This window comes from Crocodylus siamensis, chromosome 1 (assembly GCF_052110815.1).
Source record: "Crocodylus siamensis isolate JL-2025a chromosome 1, ASM5211081v1, whole genome shotgun sequence".
Classification (NCBI taxonomy): Eukaryota; Metazoa; Chordata; order Crocodylia; family Crocodylidae; genus Crocodylus; species Crocodylus siamensis.
The window spans coordinates 271,579,078-271,601,761 of record NC_143395.1 but is presented as its reverse complement, the minus strand read 5'-3'; the positions used below and the strand labels follow the sequence as shown (position 1 = coordinate 271,601,761).

General features: G+C 44.9%; 1 protein-coding gene across 1 annotated transcript in view; it reads right to left on the bottom strand.

Annotated features, from left to right (window-relative positions):
• The window catches only part of SMPX (small muscle protein X-linked), a 67,179-nt gene that overhangs the window by 30,882 nt on the left and 13,613 nt on the right, over positions 1-22,684 (bottom strand). Inside the window, exon 4 of the mRNA XM_090062356.1 lies at positions 18,005-18,158. Coding sequence (XP_089918482.1) covers positions 18,018-18,158 — 141 coding nt within the window. The 3' untranslated portion in view covers positions 18,005-18,017. The remainder of the gene's footprint in view (positions 1-18,004; positions 18,159-22,684) is intronic.

Below are 22,684 nucleotides of genomic sequence, written 5' to 3'. Positions count from 1 at the left end.
TACGTCTCAAGGTAAAACCCTTCCAAGGTATTTTAGTTTGCTACGTAGCAAAGTGCAATGGTGCACGGGGTGCTGGAAGCCCAGACATGCTTGGGGAAGCTTGGGCTTGGCAGGCTTCCAGCACGCTGTGCACAATCACCGCTGCCTTCTCTCCTTGCCAGCACACCCAGCTGCCCTCCTGCTGCCTTGTTGCAGTGCCCTAGGGGCAAGCCAGCCCATTTCCAGGTGGTCCCACAGCAGCAGCAGGGGGAGGAGGAAGGTGGGTGAGCTGACGGGGGGTTGTGATGCACTGTGACATCATATGATGTGACGGAAGTCCCTAAATTGAAACGGTGGGTTTTTAAACAACACAATTAAAAACTTGCCATTTAAAAACCCACCATTTCAATTTAGGAGAGAACTAAACCCCCATTGCATGTACAAGCACCCATAGTATCACTTGCTGGTATAATGGATGAATTAAGGCCAATCCCAAATACTTACAAGGCTTTGTAAGACATTGATTCATTACAAGCAGCCTCCTTCCAGTCTATGTGAAAATAACACAAAATTTTAAATGAGCCAACAAACCTTCCAAAGTACATTAAAACAATAATCTAAAGACTTCTTGAGCACAGGGCTGTGGAAACATTACATGATTAGGTAGTCTCCTATCCAGTGACGAGTAAAAATTATGAAATGAAATGATGAGGGGACTTAGGCCACGAGAAATAAATTAGTTTGATTATCATGTCAGAGCCGTGATATTTCAAATCATTCTGTCAACTTAATTGGCTATAATTTATGTAGATTTGATGTGCTGAAAAAATGTTGAGTATTGTAAAGTAAATTATTTGTATTATTTTTTAGCCCTGGGTCTTAATAGTACCCATTGCTATAGCATTTGGGTGCAGGCTATATAGCCTAAGCTGTTAAGGCAATCCTACTACATAAGGATGGTAAGATATAGATACAGATATATAATCTCATTCACCAATCTAACTGCATCCTAGTTGAACTTCCCAAGAAAAGTTATATTCTATTTTCCTTCATTGCTAAATGCTTGTTGCCTGGGAGACCCTAATTGCACAAAAGAATCCATGTGGGAGAGTCTGCATACCTAATACCAGGCTCATGGAGGGTTTCATTTAAGACAGCTGTCCAACTAGCAGCCCGCAGGTTGCTTATGCTTATGAGGGGTTAAGGCGTGGCCCCCAGTTGCCTCTGTCTCTATTGCTTTGGTTGCAACAGCAGCTTGGGTCTCAAGATTCCCCCTCCCCTCTCCAGCTCCTGCAGGACTAGGGTAATACATGGTGCCAGGGCAGCCTGTGGCTAAGGAGCTGAAGAAAAGGTGTGCAGTGCAGCAGGGAAGAGATGTGCACCTGTCTGCACACAAGGTGTAGCAGAGAGGTGCTTTCCAAAGGGTGGGTTTTTTCCTCAGATGTAATTTATATCGCCCCATTCTGCACGACTGCAGAAGAAGTGAAGAGGTGGACCTTTCTGCTCATGCCCAGCATTGGGGTGCCTATGCCCTATCTTCCTCCACACACCAACCAGCAAAACCTTTCCTTCACTGTCACTTCCCCTCTGCCTCCTCTCCCAAGACCTGGGACACCAACTAGTTTTAGGAGTCATCCAGCCTTCTCGAAGTTCCCCTATAGCATGTAGGCTGACAGTACTTCCAAATCAGGGCAGGAACTAAGTGACAATTCAGCCTTTAACAAATCAGTCAAGAAAAGCACAATTCTAAAATTAGAATTTTCAGTGTCAAAATGTGGTTCACAAGAAAGGTTCATGGCAGAATACTAGAGTGATCAGAGGAAAGAAATTCACAACAAAGACAGTTGGGCATTGTTTGCTTTTGAGCCAATTCATAGAAACTTTTTCCCTATTGCTCTAAAAATGACTTTCGTTCATTGCAGAATAAAATGGAAAGCACATTTGTGTAACCACTGTACTTGTGCGAGAAACCTTTTCTTACTCTGGGTATATTAAAAATTCTGAGTGAGGTAAAAAAAACAAAGGCTAAAACTTTATTCTGGGTGTGTGTCTGTATGTGTATGCACCACTGCAAAGCCTGTGGAAATGGGATCCTAAATATATGAGAGAGAGCTATACTGGTTTATAACAAGTGTAACTTTAAAAATTAAGGCTGCTTGTCACACTTTCTATAAAATATGACATTTCTTTGAATTATTAGTCTGTGAATGTGTCATCTGGTAACAAAATGATCTGCTTAAAGGTATGGTTGGTAGACATAAGATATTTGTTTTATACATTTCCTATTGTACAGCAAAATGCTCTGTAATTTTTTACTGTTTGCTCTGAAGGTGCCAGAGCAGTTAGTATTTATGACTAAAATTGCAACACTAATCTCTTCGGCTAGGGACAGACATTCAAAAAGCTGCACTCTGAATTGATTCAACCTTTGCAGGTTAGTTTAACCTGCCTAGGTTGAACCGGTTTGGAATAGTACAGACATTCCCTCTGAACTGAGGCAATGCCTGCACATGCCTGCAGTTGCTCAGGTCAGGAACTGGGGAACACTAGAGTGCACCCTCAGCTGCAGGGAAGCTGTGCTGGGTGTGGTGTGGCCAGACTGGGCTAAACTGGCCAGAGAGGGATTTAATTCCCCCCTCCCTGTTCAATCGGCAGGGAGCTGAGTTGGGTCTGATGGGCACTCTTCCCTTGCTGCTACAGCAGCGGGCTGCCATGGCCCCGGAATAAACCTCCTCCGCCAGACACCAGAGGGAGCTGGGGCAGGAGAGAGCTTATTTCACCACTTGTCTCGAGCACAGACTGAGCGGCAGGCAGACCCTGCTGCAGTGCCCTGGGAGCAGAGAGGAGAATAACCCCACTCTCTTCTCCCCCCACCCCCATGGGGCCCTGCCGGTGGTATCTGGCCCAGACCCAACCCAGCTGTTGAAGCAGCAAGGAGGCAACAACTGTGATGGGGGCAGCAGCCCCTGTCACAGTTCCTCAGAGCAAGGGCCCCTTCCCAGCAGTGGGACCACACTGGGGGGGAGGTGGGGGGAAGCTGCTACAGACCACAATGCTGGGAGGGGCTTGGAGGGCTCTGGGCCCTGGTGCTGCCACATGCAGTCTGCCTGCTCTGCATCTGGGACCCCCACTGGGATCCAGGCAACTATAGGCCAGTCTCACCTCCATTCTTGGCAGAGTCTTTGAAAAGATTATTAAGGCTCATATATGTGAGAGCCCAGCAGGAAAAATTATGCTCAGGGGAAACCAACATGGGTTCATAGCCAGTAGTTCATGCCTGACTAATCTAGTCTCTTTTTATGACCAGGTTACAAAACACCTCGACAGGAGTAGGGGTTGATATCATTTACTTAGACTTCAGGAAGGCCTTTGATACGGTATCCCACCCCATACTGGTGAACAAGTTAAGAGGCTGTGACTTGGATGATTACACAGTCCAGTGGGTGGCAAACTGGCTAGAGGGTCATACCCAGAGAGTGGTAGTGGATGGGTTGGTATCAACCTGGAAGGGAGTGGGTAGTGGGGTCCCACAGGGCTCAGTCCTTGGACTGATACTCTTCAATGTCTTCATCAGTGACTTGGACGAGGGAGTGAAGTGTACTCTGTCCAAGTTTGCAGATGATACAAAACTGTGGGGAGAAGTGGACACAATAGAGGACAGGGAACAACTACAGGCAGACCTGGAAAGGTTGGGCAAATGGGCAGAAAACAATAGAATGCAATTTAAAAAGGAGAAATGCAAAGTGCTACACCTAGGGGGGAAAAATGTCCAGCACACCTACTGCCTAGAGAATGACCTGCTCAGTAGCATGGAAGTGGAAAGGGATCTTGGAGTCCTAGTGGACTCCAAGATGAACATGAGTCATCAGTGTGACGAAGTCATCAGGAAAGCTAACTGCACTTTATCATGCATCAGCAGATGCATGACAAACAGAACAAGGAGGTGATACTTCCCCTCTATCGGTACAAGGAAGAATAAACCTCCTCCCTGCCCACTCTGCCTCAGGAGTCATGGTGGTCAGCCATTGCAGTAATGAGGAGGGAGCCCCAGCAGATCCAGCTCAGGTCCTTGCCAGTGGGACAAGGAGGGGGGAATTAAACCCTTCTGGCCAGACCCCCACCCCTGCCTGTCCCTGCTCCTGCTGAGGAGCAGAGTGGGGAGGCAAGACTGGCCCTGCTGAGCTGAAGCAGAGAGCCCAGCCCAGAGAGCATGCCAGGATGCTGAGGGACTCTGGTTTAAGTTAATCCAGGAAGATTTATGTCTAAATGGCTCATATTGGAGTTCCTGTTCTGTGCAAAGGATGCAAGTTAACTTTCAACTGTGCAAAGGATTATAGGTAGCCGGATACCCCCAGACTTTTCTTTTCCACTTCTTACTTTTCAACCAATAGGATGACATTGGTGGTTGTAGGAAACTCTTCTTTATTTGAAAAGCGGACAGGAGCTGTATAGCAGTGACTCACAGATGCATTTGGTAAGTGGTAAGTCTGCTTTATAGGCATTGACCTAACTCATTATCTCCATATCCTGGAAATATCTGACATGAATGTTCATGAGAAACCAAAGAATAAATTTTTCTCTAAAAGAAAATTTGGGGTGACTGACTCAAAACTAAATCAGCTAGGAATAAGTCTGATGGTTTTACCAACCCTAATGATTTTACTGAAAGCTCTAGTTATTGGAGTCAAGTGATTTCCTGGAATCTCAGTTTTCATTTTTAAAAGACATCCTTTAGCCCTCTTGGTTGCAGAGAAAAGTTTGAAAAAATTACTTTAAAGACTAAAAAGCCTAGCCTTTACTTTATTTTATGGGCACGTGTGTTTTAAATACTGGTAGATCATGATTTGGAAGTCTGGCTCATGATTTTTGAACACATGGACTGGTTAATACTAACAATAGGCTACATATTTTGGGTCCTCCGCTAAAGAAAGGATGTGGACAAATTGGAGAGAGTGCAGCAGAGGACAACAGAAATAGTTAGAGGGCTGAGGAACATGTCTTATAGGGAAAGACTGAGAGAATTGGGGTTATTTAGTCTGAATAAGAGAAGACTGAGGGGGATTTAATAACAGTCTTCAACTACTTTAAGGTTGCTTACAAAGAGGATGGAGACTGTTCTCAGTGGTGGCAGATAACAGAACAAGGAGCAATGATCTCAAGTTTCAGCAAGGGAAGTTTAGGTTAGATATTAGAAAAAGCTTTCTCACTAGGAAGGTAGTAAAGCACTAGAACAGAAAGAATCCATCCTTAAATGTTTTTAAGTTTCAGGTAGACAAAGTCTTGGTTGAGATGATATATAGCTGGGGATGGTCCTGTTTTGAGCAGAATGTTGTACTAGATGATCTCCTGCAGTCCTGTTCAGCTCTAATTTTCCACGATTCTATAGCAGAGAGCCAGGAAGTGATCTCATCTGAAATAGAGAACTAGGTGCACTTGTACATGACACAGAGGCGTAATTCTCCTTAAAATGAAGCAGTGTTTTTTTAAAAATACCGATTAAATTTAGGGCAAAGTAAACTCCCGTGTTGTGTACATCCGTGTCGGAGCCCGATCCTTACCTGCCTGTCCAGTGGCAGGAAGGGGAGAGTGAGCTCTGGTGGGCAGAGTGATCCCTGAGCTGTGTGTGAGGGGGTGCTTCCCTCTGTGGCAGTGGCGCCTCCCCCCCACCATGGGGCACCTGCCCATGGGCACTTGGTTCAGGCAGTCCTGAGGGCACTGCAGCTGTGGAGGGAACCACTGGACCCCTGCACAGCTCAAGCAGGCAAACAGGCTCCAGGGAAAAGAGAAAAAAAATCAGGCTTGCCACTTTTTTTTTTTTCCCCCTTCTGTAGAGCCTACCTTACCAGGCTGCTGCCAGGCTGCCTGCATGGTCTTGAGCTGCACAGACCCCGGTGCTTCCCTCTGCAGTTCTAGGGTAAGAAACTAAAACTCCTCGGAAGTGTTTTACTTTGCAGCACCCCAAAGTCATTTGCTGTGTCCCAAACTCATTTAAGGCGCATTATGCCACCAAATGTGCTACAGCAGCTGGAATTAATGCACAATACACCACTGAATGCGCAAACAGCAATGCCATTAAGGCGGTGCAAAAGGCATTTAACCTGCTTTAAACCCGCTTTAAAGTGTCATCTAAAAACGCCCTATCATGTTAGAACTGACAAAGAAAGCTAAGGGTAAAGAATGCAAAGGCGAACTCAAACAGGGACTCAACAGTGAATGACAGAGTGGATGGGCAGTAAAGTTAATTTTGCTGCTAGGAACTCTTGTAGTTCCCAACTGCACCTTGATCCTCTGGATTTAGGGTTTATTTGTCCCATGGTTAATATACCTGACACAGCTGTGCTATCTCAGTACTCCTCAAGTCTCCTGCTCATGGCATCAAACTATTAAAGGCTGTGTCAATCGTGGGTAACTTTTGACACAAGAAATCTTTGATCTGCCTTCATTTTCATTTTTTCTTGATGACATTCCTATACAGACTAGGAAAACAGAACTAGCTAGGGTCAGAGTATGAATGTGCTCTTCCCTATCCAGCCAGCTTGGCTTCCTGTGCTTGGGCATGTTGGAAGGAGGTGTTTCCATTAGGGTATACAGTACTTGCTCTATTATCCCACAAATTCTTTCCCACGTGGGCACCATAATATGCACTTATCAGTGCTATATAAATAGCCTGTTTATTTTCTGCATTGTATAAACAGACAGTGTTCAAGCCAAAGGGATACTAGATCTGTATGTACCTATGGCTCAGTATGATTGTCATAAAACATGCTATTTTAATTAAAAGCTTATCAATGAGTAAATGCACAAGTATCTTCACAAAATCATGATTCAATATAATTTGTTTTGGATACTTGCCCAATATTGTACAACCCCCCGCCCCTTTCTGCTTTCCTTTAGTGTGCTATCTGTCTGACATTCCCACCTCCCTCCTAAGTACTAAGGAACACGTACATCTTATTGCAATGTGCAGCATCTTTTAATAAGAGAGTCATGTTCCCTCACCCCTGGCTGTAGAAGGACCTGCCTGTCACATTTCAGCAATGTAGGAAAAGAGTAGGATTTCAAAACTGCATGCCAGGGAACTAGCTCTGTGGGACTCAGTGTATTCCAAAGCCCAAGTGACTCGTGGGAGGATTGGATATGAAGTTGGTGGAGTAAACCAACTTCATAACCAATCAAATTCACAGATCCTTTGTGTGTGTGCATGGCACATATGCATAGGGGGAAGGGAAATGCAGCTTTGCAAACCGTAGCTCAGTCTGGAGGTGGAAATAACAAAAATGAAATTATTTTAAATAGTATGCAGAGATCGGGGGGAGGGAGGTTTCTATTATCTCATTCTATCCATCCCTGAATGGACCCTCTTTTCCATGTGTCAATCCTGACTACTCAGGCTTAAGCAAGTGGATGTTTCCCCTTTCCTTCCACTTCATCTGGAACTCCATGGCTATGCTGGCTTATTCATGACAACTCATATGCATGTCAGGGTTCTTCTACAAACCCAGGCATTAGATGTGCTTATTACAGAAGGTGCCTAGGATTTATTTTACTGTATTTCATCCTAGACTTTGTGGTCCATTTAAATACAGGGATAAAAGACATGATAACTGAAGAATCTATCTGAAACAGTAACACAGGGAAAGCAAGAAAGAAACCCTCCCAACAAAGCTGCAGCTTAAAGGCAATATATGTTGGGTAACAAATTATATTTTACTACAGATATAAACAAGAGAATGATTGGAAGGAAAGCCAAAGTCTATTTTCAGTGCCACACTCAGATAATAAACATCTGTTATAAATAATTGATATATACACATCAAAGATGGAGAATCTTAAAACCCAAAGGCACTTGTTTCTCTCAAGTGACACCATCTCTGGTGAGCTGAGAGTCTTTTAGGAACTGGATAGATTGCTAATATTGATGTGGAGGAGGCAACTCTACACAGCTTGGCTTCCTGTGCTTGGGCATGTTGGAAGGAGGTGTTTCCATTAGGGTATACAGTACTTGCTCTATTATCCCACAAATTCTTTCCCACGTGGGCACCATAATATGCACTTATCAGTGCTATATAAATAGCCTGTTTATTTTCTGCATTGTATAAACAGACAGTGTTCAAGCCAAAGTTTAAGGTTGCTTAAGACAATTTTCCATAGCTGACTGTCCTTGTGTGCTTAAATTTAAACTGAGTTATGTCTTTAAAGAATACACCCCATGTGTCAGGGTGCTGATACCAGTCTCACCACTGGAGTGCAGGATGAGACATACTGTTGGGGCAGTGTAGCTGGACTGGGCCCCAGGGGTAGCAGTGGCATCCCCTTTGGCCAGTTGGCTACTCACTTGCCCTGACTCTAGGTACCCTCCCTTTCCACTCACCTATCACGTCTTGAGGTAATGGTTGATTTTTAAAGAGAAGCTGTGTAAGGGTCCGAGAACATGTCCCCATCCTTCCTTCACCAGTGGATCCCCCCCTGGACCCTACTAGCCAAAATCCAAACCTTTGCTAGATAGGCCCTCCTTGGCTCACAGGGCCCCAGGGCACCAACTGCCTTGTGGGCTATTCACAGCCTCCAACCTCTACTATAGCCGTGCCCATGCCTCACAGGGATTATCATACATTGCTCTGTCCCTTGTAGAGGCCTTAGCGCTCCAGACTTCAGCCTCCCTTTCTTCTGGCTTCAAGCCTCCGGCCCTGGCCCATGGTTCAGGTCCAGCTCTTTTTTACCTCAGCTCTGTTGGTTCTCAATAGCTCTGGGCCCTGGACCCCTGTCCTTTGCTTCGGGTGGGACCCTGCTTTTTACCCCTTTTGGCACAAATTTCACCCCTCTTGTGCTGCAGGCCCCTGCCCATAAATCCTTACCCTTCTTGGGCACTAGTTTTGACCCTCTTGGGCTCTGGGCCCCTGGCCCTGGATCTTGTCTTTCTCTGGCACTTGTTTCACCCTCCTCAGGCTGCGAGTCTCTAACCCTGGTTCATGCCTTGCTTGGACACTGGACTCCTAGCCAGATTTATTTACTCTCGCAAGTTGAGCCCTGCCTATGGCCACGCTCAAGGCTGTCAAATGCCCCTCAAGCATGGCTGGGACCTCCAGCTCCCCAACAGCCCCAGATCCAAACCACCAATATAAATTATACTCAAAAGGTAAGCCCCCTGGCTATAACAAAAACTAAAAGCCCTTGGGCTATAACACAAAACAATCCCCTCACTGGGTACCAACATAATCCCAGCTTGCTGGCTGTATGCACAAAGCTTCCTCTACCCTGGGTGGCATCCTCCCTGCAAGCCCTCAGAGCCTTATTGGCTCCCAACCCTCTTCTCAATGCAGCTCCCTGCCTAGGCAGCAAGGATCCCTGGCTACTTGCCCCACCTCACAACTAGCCTCAATTCAACTACCCTGGGTCCTAACTGCAGCTTTCTCTAGCCTTAGTGATACAAGCCTCAGGCTCCCTGTCTCAGGTAGATTATCCCACAGATGCTTGCTGGTTTCTATTCAGTCCTGAACTAGAAGGAAATCAGGTTTGATTTCAGCATGGTAAATCCTAGGTTCCTGCCAGTTTCTTTAATTTAGGGGTGCTAAGCATATGGCCCACAGGCCAGATCCAGCCTGTAGAGTCCTGCTGTCTAGCCCCTCATGCTGCCCCTGGGTCTGAGTTGACCTGGAATAACACCATGAGCAGGGACCAAGATACTTACTGACCACTCCATGAAACCCATTGCACATGGGGCCTGCCTGGGTGCTCTCAGATGTGTGGTGCATGTAGTCCCAGCTCCAGCCAGTCTGGGACCTGCACTGCATGTAGATCCCACAGTTATGTAGCACAAGTCCCAGACTGACTGGAACAAGCACTGCATATGACACAATCTCAGACCACTTGAAAACCCTTATTAGGTCACATCCTGACTAAAATAGGGTTACCATACATCCGTGTTTTCCTAGACATGTCCTCTTTTTGGGTCCTCCCATCTCCATCCAGGCAGTTTTTTAAAATATCCACAAACGTCCAGGATTTTGCTCTGCCTCTGCTTTCCTGGCACTTCCCAGCTTGCCCCAGCCAGGAGCTGCTTAGGGCTGGGGGAAGCAAGGGAAGGCAATTGGAGGCTGGGGAACCACATGCCTCTGCGTGTGCCCTAGTAGCTGTAGGTTAGTAAGAGAGAGAGAGAGAGAGAGAGAATGAGTGTGTGAGGGGGGCAGGTGCCTGCTAGGGCTGAGGTTGCAACAGGGTAGGGACTGAGAGGTGGTGGAAGGGGGTGAGTGTGTTCTTCAAGGGCAACAGAGAATTGCATAGGCAGCAGAGCTGGGAGACCAGGGGGCTGCAGGTCAGGAGTGAGGGGCACCAGCAGGGCTGGAGGGGTGGGGGCAGAGGGCTGTGGCTTGGGTGTTAGAGGCACCAGCAGGGCTGTGGGGGGTGCTGTGGCTTGGGAGTGAGAGGCATTAGGGGGGCAGGGAGCTATGGTCAGGAGCATGGGGCACAGCTAGGGCCAGGGGGCTGCAGGTCTGGAGTGTGGGGTATAAGCAGGGATAGTGGGGCTGCGGGTTATGGGTGAGGGACAACAGCAGGGCTGAGGGGGCTGTGGTTTGGGAGTGAGGGACAAGGGGTACATCACAGGCATATCACTGCCTCCCTCCCCCCACCAAGTGTCCTCTTTTTTGAAACTGGAAATATGGTAACCCTCACTAAAAAAATGTACCCAAAATGGGTATATTTAAAAGCTTATATTTAAAGAATAGATTTAAAAGCATATGATGCTGAACCTAGCACTCTGTGGTCCCATGGAAGGAGTTACTGCACCTCTTCCTCCTCCCCACCGCAGCACCTCCAAGCTGAATTACAAATACATCCACCTCTTGGAATGCTTCCTCCACTGACTTGGGACTCAGAAAGGGCTCCAGTGGGAGTAAGTTGGGCCTGTTGTTCTATCTCTTGTGGCCACTGGGTGATGCACCACATAGTCATTCCTCCATCCCTTACAAGTGGAAGTTTCCTAGCCTATGACATAAAAGTCCTAATGGCTCCAAGAGTTCCCTTTCATTGAGTTTTGGTGTATTTGTTACTTCCTTCACTTTCCCTAAGCCAGAGGTTCGCAGACCTTTTCTTATTGCGTAACACCTTCCAGATTTATCAGCTGCCCGCATACCACTACCAGCATATAGTTTATATTTTAACCCCCTAGATGCCGATTATTATTATAATCAAAACTAAATCCATCATTACACAATTTCTCCCACATACCCGCCCAGAGATATCTTGTGTACCTCCAGGGGTACATGTACCAGTTTGGGAACCCCTGCCCTAAACTATATAACTAACATCTCCCATTCATGTCACTGTTAGAATTTTAGAAGCAATAACAGATGTAAAAAAAAAAAGAGTTGAAGTGTTGCTGTAGCCATGCTGGTGTAATAAATATGCAAAAAGATCGCTCCCCCACACACACTTTTTTTTTGGCCACAGAACAACCACTCCATTTCTGAATTCATAGTACTTGTAGTCACGGAAAATCTACAAAGCACCTTCAGAAGAAAGAAGTCATAACTTTCATTGACACTACAATCTATGGAACTGAATGCAGACAATGGTTTTATGGCTCATTACAATCTTCCTGCTCCTTTTGGTAACCTCGCTATACTCCACAAGTAATAAAACCCTCTTCCCTTATTCCATTACATAATTAGTAGGGCTGTGAAAAACAGCACCACTTTGTTTTGACTTCCGTTTCATTGGGACAGTGTTTTGTTTCAAATTTCGTTTCATTTTGAAACCGCTGTTTTGCTTTTTTGACATTGTTTTGACTTTTCACCCACAGCCTATAATGGGGAAGCACAAAACTGCCTATAACCTTGTCGTTTTGTGGAAGATTTGGATGAAAACAGCAGGGATGATAGCCTCTTTTGAGTACATGAAGCCTGCAAAGCTTCAAGGTGATAGGTGCAGGGGTTTCTGGGAAACTGCACCACAGGCCGCTGACAAGCAAAACTCATGGCATGAGTGACTGTGTGTGTGTGTTAAGGTGCAGCGGGGTGAAAACAGCAGGCATGGTAGCCCCTGATGAGGCCAAAAAGCCTGCCAACATTGGCAATGCGTAGGGGATGCATACGGGTGCACGTGCACCCCCTAAGCCTGGCGGTGCACCCCCTGTGAAAAGGCAGCAGCATCTGCAGGTGGTCTGCTATCGCCGCTGGCTGCTGCCGGAATTCCACTTTTGACAGACAAGCCTATGAACTGCACTTCATCAACCTCCTAGGTACAACGACTCATGGACTCAATATAGTGGAATTCTAACATGCTGCAACCTGCCAGACATCTGACTCCCCAGGTACCTCTCCACTTTGTACCCATGCTGCTACATCCTCCTCCACCCATCTCCCACCCTAGCCTGTCCCTCACCCCCTGATGCCTCCATTTCCATTTTCACTGACTGGCTTCCTTGCCTGCATTGCATGCCAGGCCAGCCTCTGGCTTCTTTACTATTCCTTCCATCCATGACCAGCAGACATACTAACTCCAGGTGCTTCCTCAGCCTGATGAAAGGTTTTTCAACCTGAAAGCTGGCATCCCAGGCAGCTAAGCTGAGCTCACCTGGAGCCTCACCTGGAGTCCACTGCAACCAGCAAGCCTCAGGCCTGTCAAAGATGTGATGGGTCTGGTCTTTCCCCAGCCAGGACTGTGTGTGTGTGCGTGCAGTGGCTGGAGGTTATGGCGCCTCCTACCCACCTTTCACCAGGCAGATCCTCAGTCCTGGCATTTCCTGGGGTTGCACACTGCCAGCAGTCCTACCAGGCCTCCCAACCCTGGCAGAGTGCAATTTCAGTGGTCATGTCCAGGACCTGGGGTCTGCTCCTTCCCCATAGCCCCAGTCCATACCTCCCAAGTTCATCCTGGCACGGAAGCTCAGCAGGGACATGTTCTTCCCCTGCTGACTGGTGATACAGCGAGTGCCCACTCCACCTCTGAGAGCGAGGCGTTAAATGTTTTTTAAAAAATGAAAAAAGGAAATAGGTACGGACAGAGTCTGCAGGTGGAGTTTGAGGAACCCCAGCAGCAGGAGGTTCACCATGAGGAACACTTAGGTGCTCCACCAAACTAGGATCCAAGCAGGTATGGTGGGGTATCACTACATCCCCAGCAATGCTGAACACCCTCTCACTCAGAACACTGGTCAGTGGACAGGACAGGTGTTTCCGGGCAACCGTAGCCAGATCCAGCCACATCTGTCTGCAGCTTGCCTAATAGGCCAATGGGTCGTACAGCAGTGGCTCCATGTCCTCAGCAAGATAGGCAGCCACCAAGACCTGAGTGCTACCTGCCTGATGGTGGGATCTGGTGCCTTTGGACCCCACTGTGGAAGCCATGCCCTTGACCCACATTGGCAGCGCCCGTGATGGAAGAGGAGACTGGCTGGGGGATGGCATGCTAGCATGGGACAGTGGATCCCCCTCTCCACGTCTCCTCAACTCCACTGCGCTGCCTCCCTAACTCTCTTCACCAGCACCTCTGTACACTGATTCAGGATTTGGCTGTTGCATATGCTGCCTTTCACCCTTGGGTCACACATGGTGGCCAGCATGTGGACCGCACCGGACCACAAGGGATCAAGCCGTTTCCTGATGCCCTCCTTCGGCCATCTCACCAGTGCCTGCATGTCTGATAACAGCGGCTTGCCCCAGCCAGGAACATTAACCCCCTGGAAGCTCTCCATTTGGCTCTGAAGTTCCCTCACTACAGGGACCACCTGGCTAAGGAGGGCATTGCCAGCACTGTGGGTCTTGGTGGCCTCAAGGAAGGGCTTGAGGACCACCAAGATCTGGGAGATGGTATCCCACTCAGCTCTGTTAAGGGGGCAGTTGATTCTAATCTCCCAAAGCAAGACCATCTCATGGATGCCTTCTGTTGCTCCATGTGCCTGTTGAGCATCAGGTATGTGGAGTGCCACTAAGTCTCCACATCCTGCATGATTTTGTGCTGCAGGATGTTCAGCTCTCCTTCTTTGTCCCACAGTATCTTGCCCCCCTTGATGCTCCCGTGGAAGTAGCCTGCCATCTTCCTGCATTTTGAAGTGAGCTTGCTGGTGGTGCTGGCATTGTCACCAGCAACTCTGTCCCCCTCCAAGGCGTCCCTGACAATGAGGTGGAACTTGTATGCCACACAGCAGATGCCAACAAAGTTGGCATCATGGACGACCTTGACTATATTGGTCCTATTGTTGGTGACCATGAACCCACAGGTGAACTTGCCCTGCCCAATGAGCCACCCCTGCACCAAGTGGTTCATGGCCTCCATGTTCTCTATTGCTGTGTGGGACTCGGCTTGAAGGAGAGCCCACTGATGGCCTGACTGGTCGCACCAGTACCCTGTGATGGAGAGGTAGGTTTAATCTCCAACCCAGCTACTTCAGATGTTTGAGGTGAAGTTTAAGGCCACCTGAGGACCTGCCTTGTGCAGCTCCTCCTTCAAGTATTCCCTGCATGCCTCATACAGGGAGGGCACCACCATCTTGCTGAAGGTGGTACATGCGGGCACTTAGTATGATGGGGCCACGAGCGCCATAAGCCGCCTGAACCCTGGCTGCTTAACTAAGGAGAAGGGCTGGCCATCCACAGCAAGCATCTCTCCAGTGCTCTGAGTGACCTCACTCTCCCTTGCAACACACCCTCTTTCTTCCGCCTTTCCTCCACTGTTTCAGGTGGCCTGCCTCTGCTTTGGGGGGATGGGGGCTTTGGGTGAGAAGGAGATTTCCCTTTGGGCATGTTCCTGCTGGTGCCAGGCTGAGAAGGAGCAAGGACAGGGGTTGGTACTTGCAGAGCTGCATCAGCATCCCCGTGGTGCTCATGTGTTTTGTACCCTTGCCCCGGCTGGTTTTGGCTTGGCAGTGCAGGCAGATAGTGTATGTAGGATCATCTGCCAGCTCAAAGTGATCCCAGACAACACTACCCACTTGCTTCTCAGGTGAGGGTGCATGTGTGGATGCAATTCCCCCCTCCTCAGCAGGCAAAGGCACAGCAACAGGAGGAGTGGACTCAGCTAAGTGGCTTGCCTCTGCAACCTCTACCTCAGCCTTCTCTAAAGTGCCTTCTGGGGAACGAGACCTGGCTCTAGATGAAACTTGGGTGTGGAGCACAAACTCAGCTAATTCCCCCTCCTTACCTAGAATTTCCTTTGCTAGGGCACTGAGATGCAGTGCCAGATCCAGCTCTTCCTCTGGCACTGGAAGGCTCAGCATGGGAATTGAAATGGGGGTGGAGGAGACTATCATGCTGGTGCTGCTTGTTGTCATGGAGAGGGGGGAACTATGGCTGGTGCTCTTGGAGGGGATGCAGACTCAAGCACAGGCAGTGACACTGGCATTGCCCCCCTCTCCTTGCTGCCCATACTAGTGGAAGCCTCATGCCTACTTGTAGCAAAGAGGCTCAGTTTGGAGGGCAGGGAACTTACACCTCTCCCTCTACCCACCCTTCTGTCCCTCCCTGAAGGCTTGCCAGCTGCCTTTCCAGTACACTTCATGTTGTATTTCATAGTGTCTTGTCTTTATACAAATATATAAATGTATATGCGCCTTCCTATATAAATTCCATAGCATAATATGCAAGATATAAATGCATAAAAATAAACATATATAAATGTATATGTGCCGTCCTATATATATTATATAGTATAATATGCAATATAAAAGAATAAATCAATTAATATAATAATAAAATAAAAGGGTCTAGAAAGAAAGAAAAAGGGACTGCGGAATCCCACTTGCTAGACTAGTAAGTATGAAATCAAATCAATGGTAGTAGCCTTTGTTGTCTAACGCTCCTGAGCTTCTGGAAGATAGCTCAGTAACTGACCCCAAGGCAGAAAGCAGGCCAGTTCAAACAATGCTGCCTTTTATGCTGTTTTTCCATCCCTCCCCCAGAGCACTGGGATTGGAAGGGACCTCAGAGAAGGATGACAGTCACTGGCCAGCTACACAGTCAATATGAGAGCCGTCCTTCTCCCCTCCTCCTCCTCCCTCTTTCTGTTTCCTTGCAAGCAAGTCCAGTTTCAGCTTCGAAGCTCGATACTTTTTGAAACATTTCGACTCCCCTTTTGCGGCTGTTTTGAAACCCTTCATTTTGTTTTGATTTCACTGTTACAAGCTTGAAATGAGTTGTAACAGCACTGAAATGAAACAGCTGGTGAAATTTTGCACAGCCTTAGTAATTAGGTCATCTAGTTCAACTGCCTTTCATTTGTTTTATGACTACTTCTATGTTCAACGTTTTTATGGTCCTCTTCCACTTCTTTAGGTGACTATTTTTATTTACATAACGGAGTTAAATAAAGGCCATTGTTTTATCTGGTATTCATCATAGGCTGTCTCTGTTTATTTTCCAGACCTAAGAAGGGCCACTTTGTGCCTGAAAGCTTATTTAACTTCTCTCCCAACTATATAGTTGGTCCGGTAAAAGATATTACCAAAAAAATCCTTACTTCTCACATCAGAAGAAAGTGAAGAGGAAAAACTGCAATGCCAAACCACTTTGCTGCCTAATGATATGAGAGTTTTACAGACTATTTGTTTGGGTAGCTATCCCTTGTAGTACTGTATTGTCTTTGAATGAACTGCAGTGCCTATGATAAACATCATTGCCTGATCCTCCCTAGACTAATTATAAGATAACAATTTCTAAACCTTGAGACTAACAGTGATCTGAAATTAATCTGGGGTTAAATTTATGTCTGATTTTTTCTTGCAGAAGGGAAATCTCTTTAAAGTTCTGCATTAAAAATTCATATTTCTCAGGGCACTGCTTTAGTCTGATGACTATAATATTACATTTTACAAAATGTTAATTTCCTTTTTCACAAGTTTTCTGAAGAGGGAGTCTCTGTTGTTTCTTTAAAATCACTAGAACATTATGAAACAGCAGGGTATAAGCAATAAAGAACTGAATATATTGTTTAAAGTGGACATGTTTATGCTGTACATAAAAACAAATGAAAGGTATCGTGTATGTTTTTCAAACCAAATCACTCTGATTGCACATCATTTCCTTCAAGGCCCCTGGTACTGTGCCATTCTGTGGTAACAAAATACTTCCGTATTATATTTTTATATTCCTTTTTTCTTTTTGTATGTGCTTTTATAGAAGATTCCAGATGCCTTTATTTTATTTAACATAGGGCTCTTCTGCCTTTTTTTCCAGGATACAAAGGACTTGTTTCAATAGAAATAATTGGCAAATGTACTGTTCAGAAAGATACTATGTGACACAAATATTTTTTTTCTATTTGTAGTGGCATTCTGTGTTACCCCTCACTGTAGAAGTGAATTCTCATTGTTGCTGCCTGATGCACCTCTAACTGATTCAGGCTTTTGAAAAGAGTTAGGCAATAATTCCTTTGATACAGATAGATTATCATTGCTCTGAAACTCATAATGTAAGACAACAGGGGAAGATTTTGAGAGATTTGCAGGACTTGTTCAAAATTGGATGAAAAATTAGTTCAAAATTAAAGTCTTTGTTAAAATAATGATTTTGTCCTTTAATAAAGCTGTGACACTAATCACAGATGCTTAGGTGTTTATCTCTGAATCAGCAAAGTTAAATGTTATACTAAAGGAAGCAAAGAAAACTTGCTAACCTAGCTTCCCTGCATTATAATTAATTTCTTTGTAGACCATATATATAAGTTGTATACTCTGACTCATGCTTTGTACAGACAGGGATATGTATGTTTCTGAGGAAATAACTTGGCTGACTGCAGTATTCAGGATAGCAGAGGATTTTTGTTCATGTGGCTAGAACATGACAAAAAAATTCATATGCAAACCCCCAGGTGCTCTACTAAAAATGTTGGGTTTTAAATGCTGTAGGATTCCAATGGAATATGCTTCTATTTTATATCTTAGTTTTATGCTTCTACTTTATATACTTCTTTCAATGTAAGGGCTGACTCAGAGCCTACTGAAGTCAACAGAAAGCTTTCCTTTGACATATATGCGCTTTGGAACAGCCAGTAGTTCCTGGAGGAATAAGAAAGAAAAAAATCTTTTACTAACCTGTTTGTTTCTACTACTGCTCAGCTCTGGGGACAAATTTCAGCTCACTCTTTATATTCTGAATCTCTGATAAGTTGACAGCAGGGCCTGGAAGTTTCTTGGCTCCTGGGAGAAGCTTCTTCTCCTTTTCTTCTTCTGTAGAAGGAGGAGGGTTCTGCAGAAAGAAAAGCAGTCACCTCACAACAACAGGAATCTCTTGAGCATAAATGTAGGTCGGCTGAGTGGGAAATGTGAAAAGCTTCTTTCAATGCTAAATGTGATCACAAAAACAAAACTGGACAAACTGGAAAGATTAACTTGGTTGCTAGATGCCCTGAAAGAATATACCCTGAAAAATAAACTAATAATGTGCACTCAGTGCACAAAGATTTACATGTCCTTTCTTACAATGTTAAGGGAATGATAGACAGTCAATGGGGAAAAGGGTGATGGATCCCTCCAAAGAAGAAAGCTCCCTTCTTTATTTAAAGAAAAAACAACTTTTGTCTATTCTTATGATGTAACTATCTTGTGCAGCTGCTGACAAACCTCATGCCTTGAACCTGGGATTGTAATCCCACAAACCTTCAGTGTCCCCGAAGAACAGAGCTGTAAGGAGAGTTAATATGGGTTCTGAAGCTTGATCCAGAGCCTACTGAACTCAGCAAGAATCTCTCTCTAATTCCTGCTATCTATAATTATTCTTTAACATTTGTATTCTGATAGTATCTAAAGGTTATAGCTGGGCTAGATCCTGTTTTGTTAGGCCCTATCATACATGACTATCACTGGGCATGTCTACAAGTGCAATTAATGTGCCTAAATTTATTATGCAGGGACTGCTTGTGGATAGAGAAGGTGAAGGAAGGGAGCAGCAGCAGCAATCCCTACAGAAGCAGCTGGGGCAGACAGAGAGGGCATTTTTACATATGCAAGTGCCACAGCACCCAGCACTTTGAAAAGTGCCGGGTGCTGTGATGTGTACAGTTGTATAAGTGGTAAAATGCGCGTCAGCACTGAGAAAATGCACTTTTGAACTAAAGACCAGAGGTGCTTTAGTTCAAAAGTGCACCACCACCATTTTCTGCACGCTGACATGCATTTTGCCACTTATACAACTGCACACAGCGCAGCGTAGTTCACCTCAGCTCACATGCGGTGGATCTCTGGCACATCACAGGACAGAAAAATATGTGCATAAATGCCCAGAGAGCCAGATGGGAAGACAGCATGTACCTTCTCAGATAGGGGTTGGGTATTGTGGCACCTCTAATGGGATCTCGCAGCACCCCAGGGTGCTGCAGGCATATCAGTTGAGAATGACTGAGCTGGGAATATCCTTTAGGAAGACTTCTGATCTGGACTGGCCTGTTCCTTGTAGAGCAGTTTTCCAGCAAAGAAGATAAGATTTCTTGGGTCCAGATTCTAGATTATCCTAAAGCACATCATTTGTGACTGGCAGTAAATTAATAGTTTTACTGTAAATAATTTAATGAATTTATTCTCTCTCTTGTTCAAGGAATATCCTCTTAAAGGATCATAGATTTTTCTTAAATTAGTTCACTACTTAGATTTACTAGACACCACTGTTTTTAGATTTCTCTGTCGTTTTTCTCTGTGAATTGACTGTGAACAGGTTGCTCTTGATATCTGACATCTGATATTGGAAATTCAAACTGTTGGTAGCTTGTCATTGGTTCCATAAGTCATATAGTATTGATTGACTCAATTTAACTCAGAAAAAGATAACTTCAAATATCTCAGGGAGAAATAGCAGATAAATAAGCATTTTTTTTTAATTGACCTTCTGGACCTCATCAGCTTTTCACCATTTCTTGACAATTGGGGCTACTATAAGATTCACTGGCTTGGTAAATTTAATTTTGTATCACTAGTTCATAAAAATAACTCATGTGCGTGCGAGCTTCTAATTGTAAAGAGTGTGGTCAGCTGTTTGTCTTTTTTAAGTAAAATGCCTAGTGAGATTTCCTCTCAGTGTTCCATTCCTATTAAAATACGCCACTTTTGCATGCTTACTTAAAATCTGCTTTTCATCAGCCCTACCACAAGTAAACCTGTATTATACTTTACAGACATGGAACACCTAATGGGCACAAACATATCCAATTATAGCAGAGATATATATATCTCTGCTATAATTGGATATGTTTGTGCCCATTATATATATATATATATAAATGACTGCAGTTTAAATCAAGTCCTAATTTACAAAGGCTATTGTAAGCAACAAAATGTATTTAACTACGTTTAAGCAATAATGAATTCTACCATAACAATATGTATATATGTCTGCTTCCTTTAAATGTATAGTAATTATATATAATAGTAATTATACATATACAGGAAGCATACCGTTACAGTAGACTTTGTTGTTTAATCGTAGTCGAATACATTTTATTGCATATATACGTATACCGTCCAATATCCCTGTAAGATCATGATATAAGGATTTTGGAAATGCATATCAGGAGAATAAACAAATTAATATCTGCTGTAGAGATACAAGCAGGACAAGATCTCAGTAGTCACAGATGATAACTAACTAGTAATGTTGTCTTATACTCCTTCTTTGCCTGATAAGCTGAATAAGCAGAAAGGAATGAGGTCCCAGACACAATGTAGCTACAATACTGTATATGGGTAATAGCGGATCCAGGACAGTGAAAAAACTGGGTGCACTGATAGGTGAGCTCACCACTGAACCCGTCTTGATGGGAGACCAGGTTAAAAAATTATTCTCCCCTAAAACATTTGCAATACAAATTTAATTGTGTAATACATGTAGGTCTTTGCAAGAGTGTAAGCCTTGGCTATTTTGGAGATGCTCCACTCTATAAATTCTTCTTTGGGTCACTTTCTAATTTAAAATGCATGAAGTTTATAACTGTACCTCAAATTATCCCTCGCTATGAGTGCAATGTGTACTGGGCAGCTGAGATTAGAACATGGCCTCCTGTATTATTAGAGGTCTGGAGATGAATTAGATGCATGATGGTGCTAAATAAATGTATGCAAAAGACTTTCCAGTGGAACAAACAACACTTTTTTTTTAAAATTCACATATTCTCCCACTCAATTTGCTTGCTAAATGCTGTCTCACTCAGTTGTCACACGCATAAAAAAGCCTACCAGCAGTTCAGCTTGCTGCATAAAACCTACATAACCTCTAGCCTTGGTAGCTACGTTCATAAAATGCAGTCCAAACTACTGAGCATTGTTAAGAAGAAGTTTGCCTCTAACCATCTGAAAGAAAGAACCATGGATTATATTGCAACAGCCAAAGAAACAGGAAAAGCTGAAAGACAAATCCATGGTAGCATTTCTTTCGTACATAGCCTATTAGCCTGATTCAGTTGCCTGTACTCATGTGCATCATCCTATTGGCTTGGCAGAGAAACATCCATTCCATACTTTTTGTCTCATATCTAACATTTAACTTATCAAAGAGCAGAGCCATATTTAAGTATCCAACTGAATAAAATTAAAACCAAACTACTATGTCATTTATTTTATTTTTCAAGCAGCAGCCTTCATGCACGCTTTATTAGTTTCTGTTTAATAGCTGTTGCATTCTTTCAGTGAGGTAATCACTAAATAGAAAATACAGTTTAATTTCTTTTCACAGGGAAACAAATGGAGCATACAAGGTCATTTTGTTTTTTTTCTCTCCTAAATACCTTCTTCAAAAGAAATTTGGATCAGGGTACCACCCACTCTCCAAAAAAAAAAAAAGGTTCTGTAAGCAGAGCATTTTTACCTGGATGCATACAAAGGAATTAAACAAAAAAAAATTCTTCTGCTCTGATTTTCAGTGAAACTGATGAGAAGGGAGAACAAGATTAACCTTTTAAGTAAATGAAATTGCATGTTTTACATGACTATAATAGCTGGGGGATAAAGACTGATGTGTCCTAAACTACCCTGTGATGCCTTATACAGGACTAGGTCATCAGTGTTTCAGTACTGCTCCTAGAGCACACTAGGGAGTAACAGTCTTCCCCCATGTCTTACCATTGTTCAGGAAGGGGGAAATTGTATTAGGTCTATCCCCAGTGTAACATACAGGTCTTGAAGTGCCGTATATACTAAAAGGGATATTTGGAAGATGGCAGAAGGCTTCACCTACTCCCTACTTCTTGCCACCCAGCTGCAAGGGAGGAGGATTACTAATTCTGTGAAGTTTGCAACATTCCATATGATGGAAATGGTGATTTAATGCATTAACGCAGGACCATCCAACTTAGCAGCTGGGGGCTGCACCAGCAGGGGCCACAGTCCCCCTACACAGGTAGAGCCTCATCACCTCCTTGGCTGCAGGCTGCTGTGGTGCAGACTGCACCAAGCTGTGCTGTCCTGCCTTGCCCCACCGCCTATGGTGGGGGCAAGCAATGAAAGCCAGAGAAGAAAGGGGGTGCCTAGAGGCCCTGAATGTAGGAGCATCTGGAGCAATAAAGGGAGCAGCTGCCATAGGGAGCTTGGGGGCTGCAGATTAATTCCTTGTAGGCTGCATGCAGCCTGTGAAATGTCAGTCCTGCATTAGCACAGGGGAGTCAGGGAACAGGCCATAGTCTGGGCCTCAGTTTCTAGCATGTATTAAGCATATACCATAGACAGACACTTCCCACAGACAGACACTTGGCTGGTTCAGTCAGGGAAGACCCTGCTTGGAACAGAGGGCTA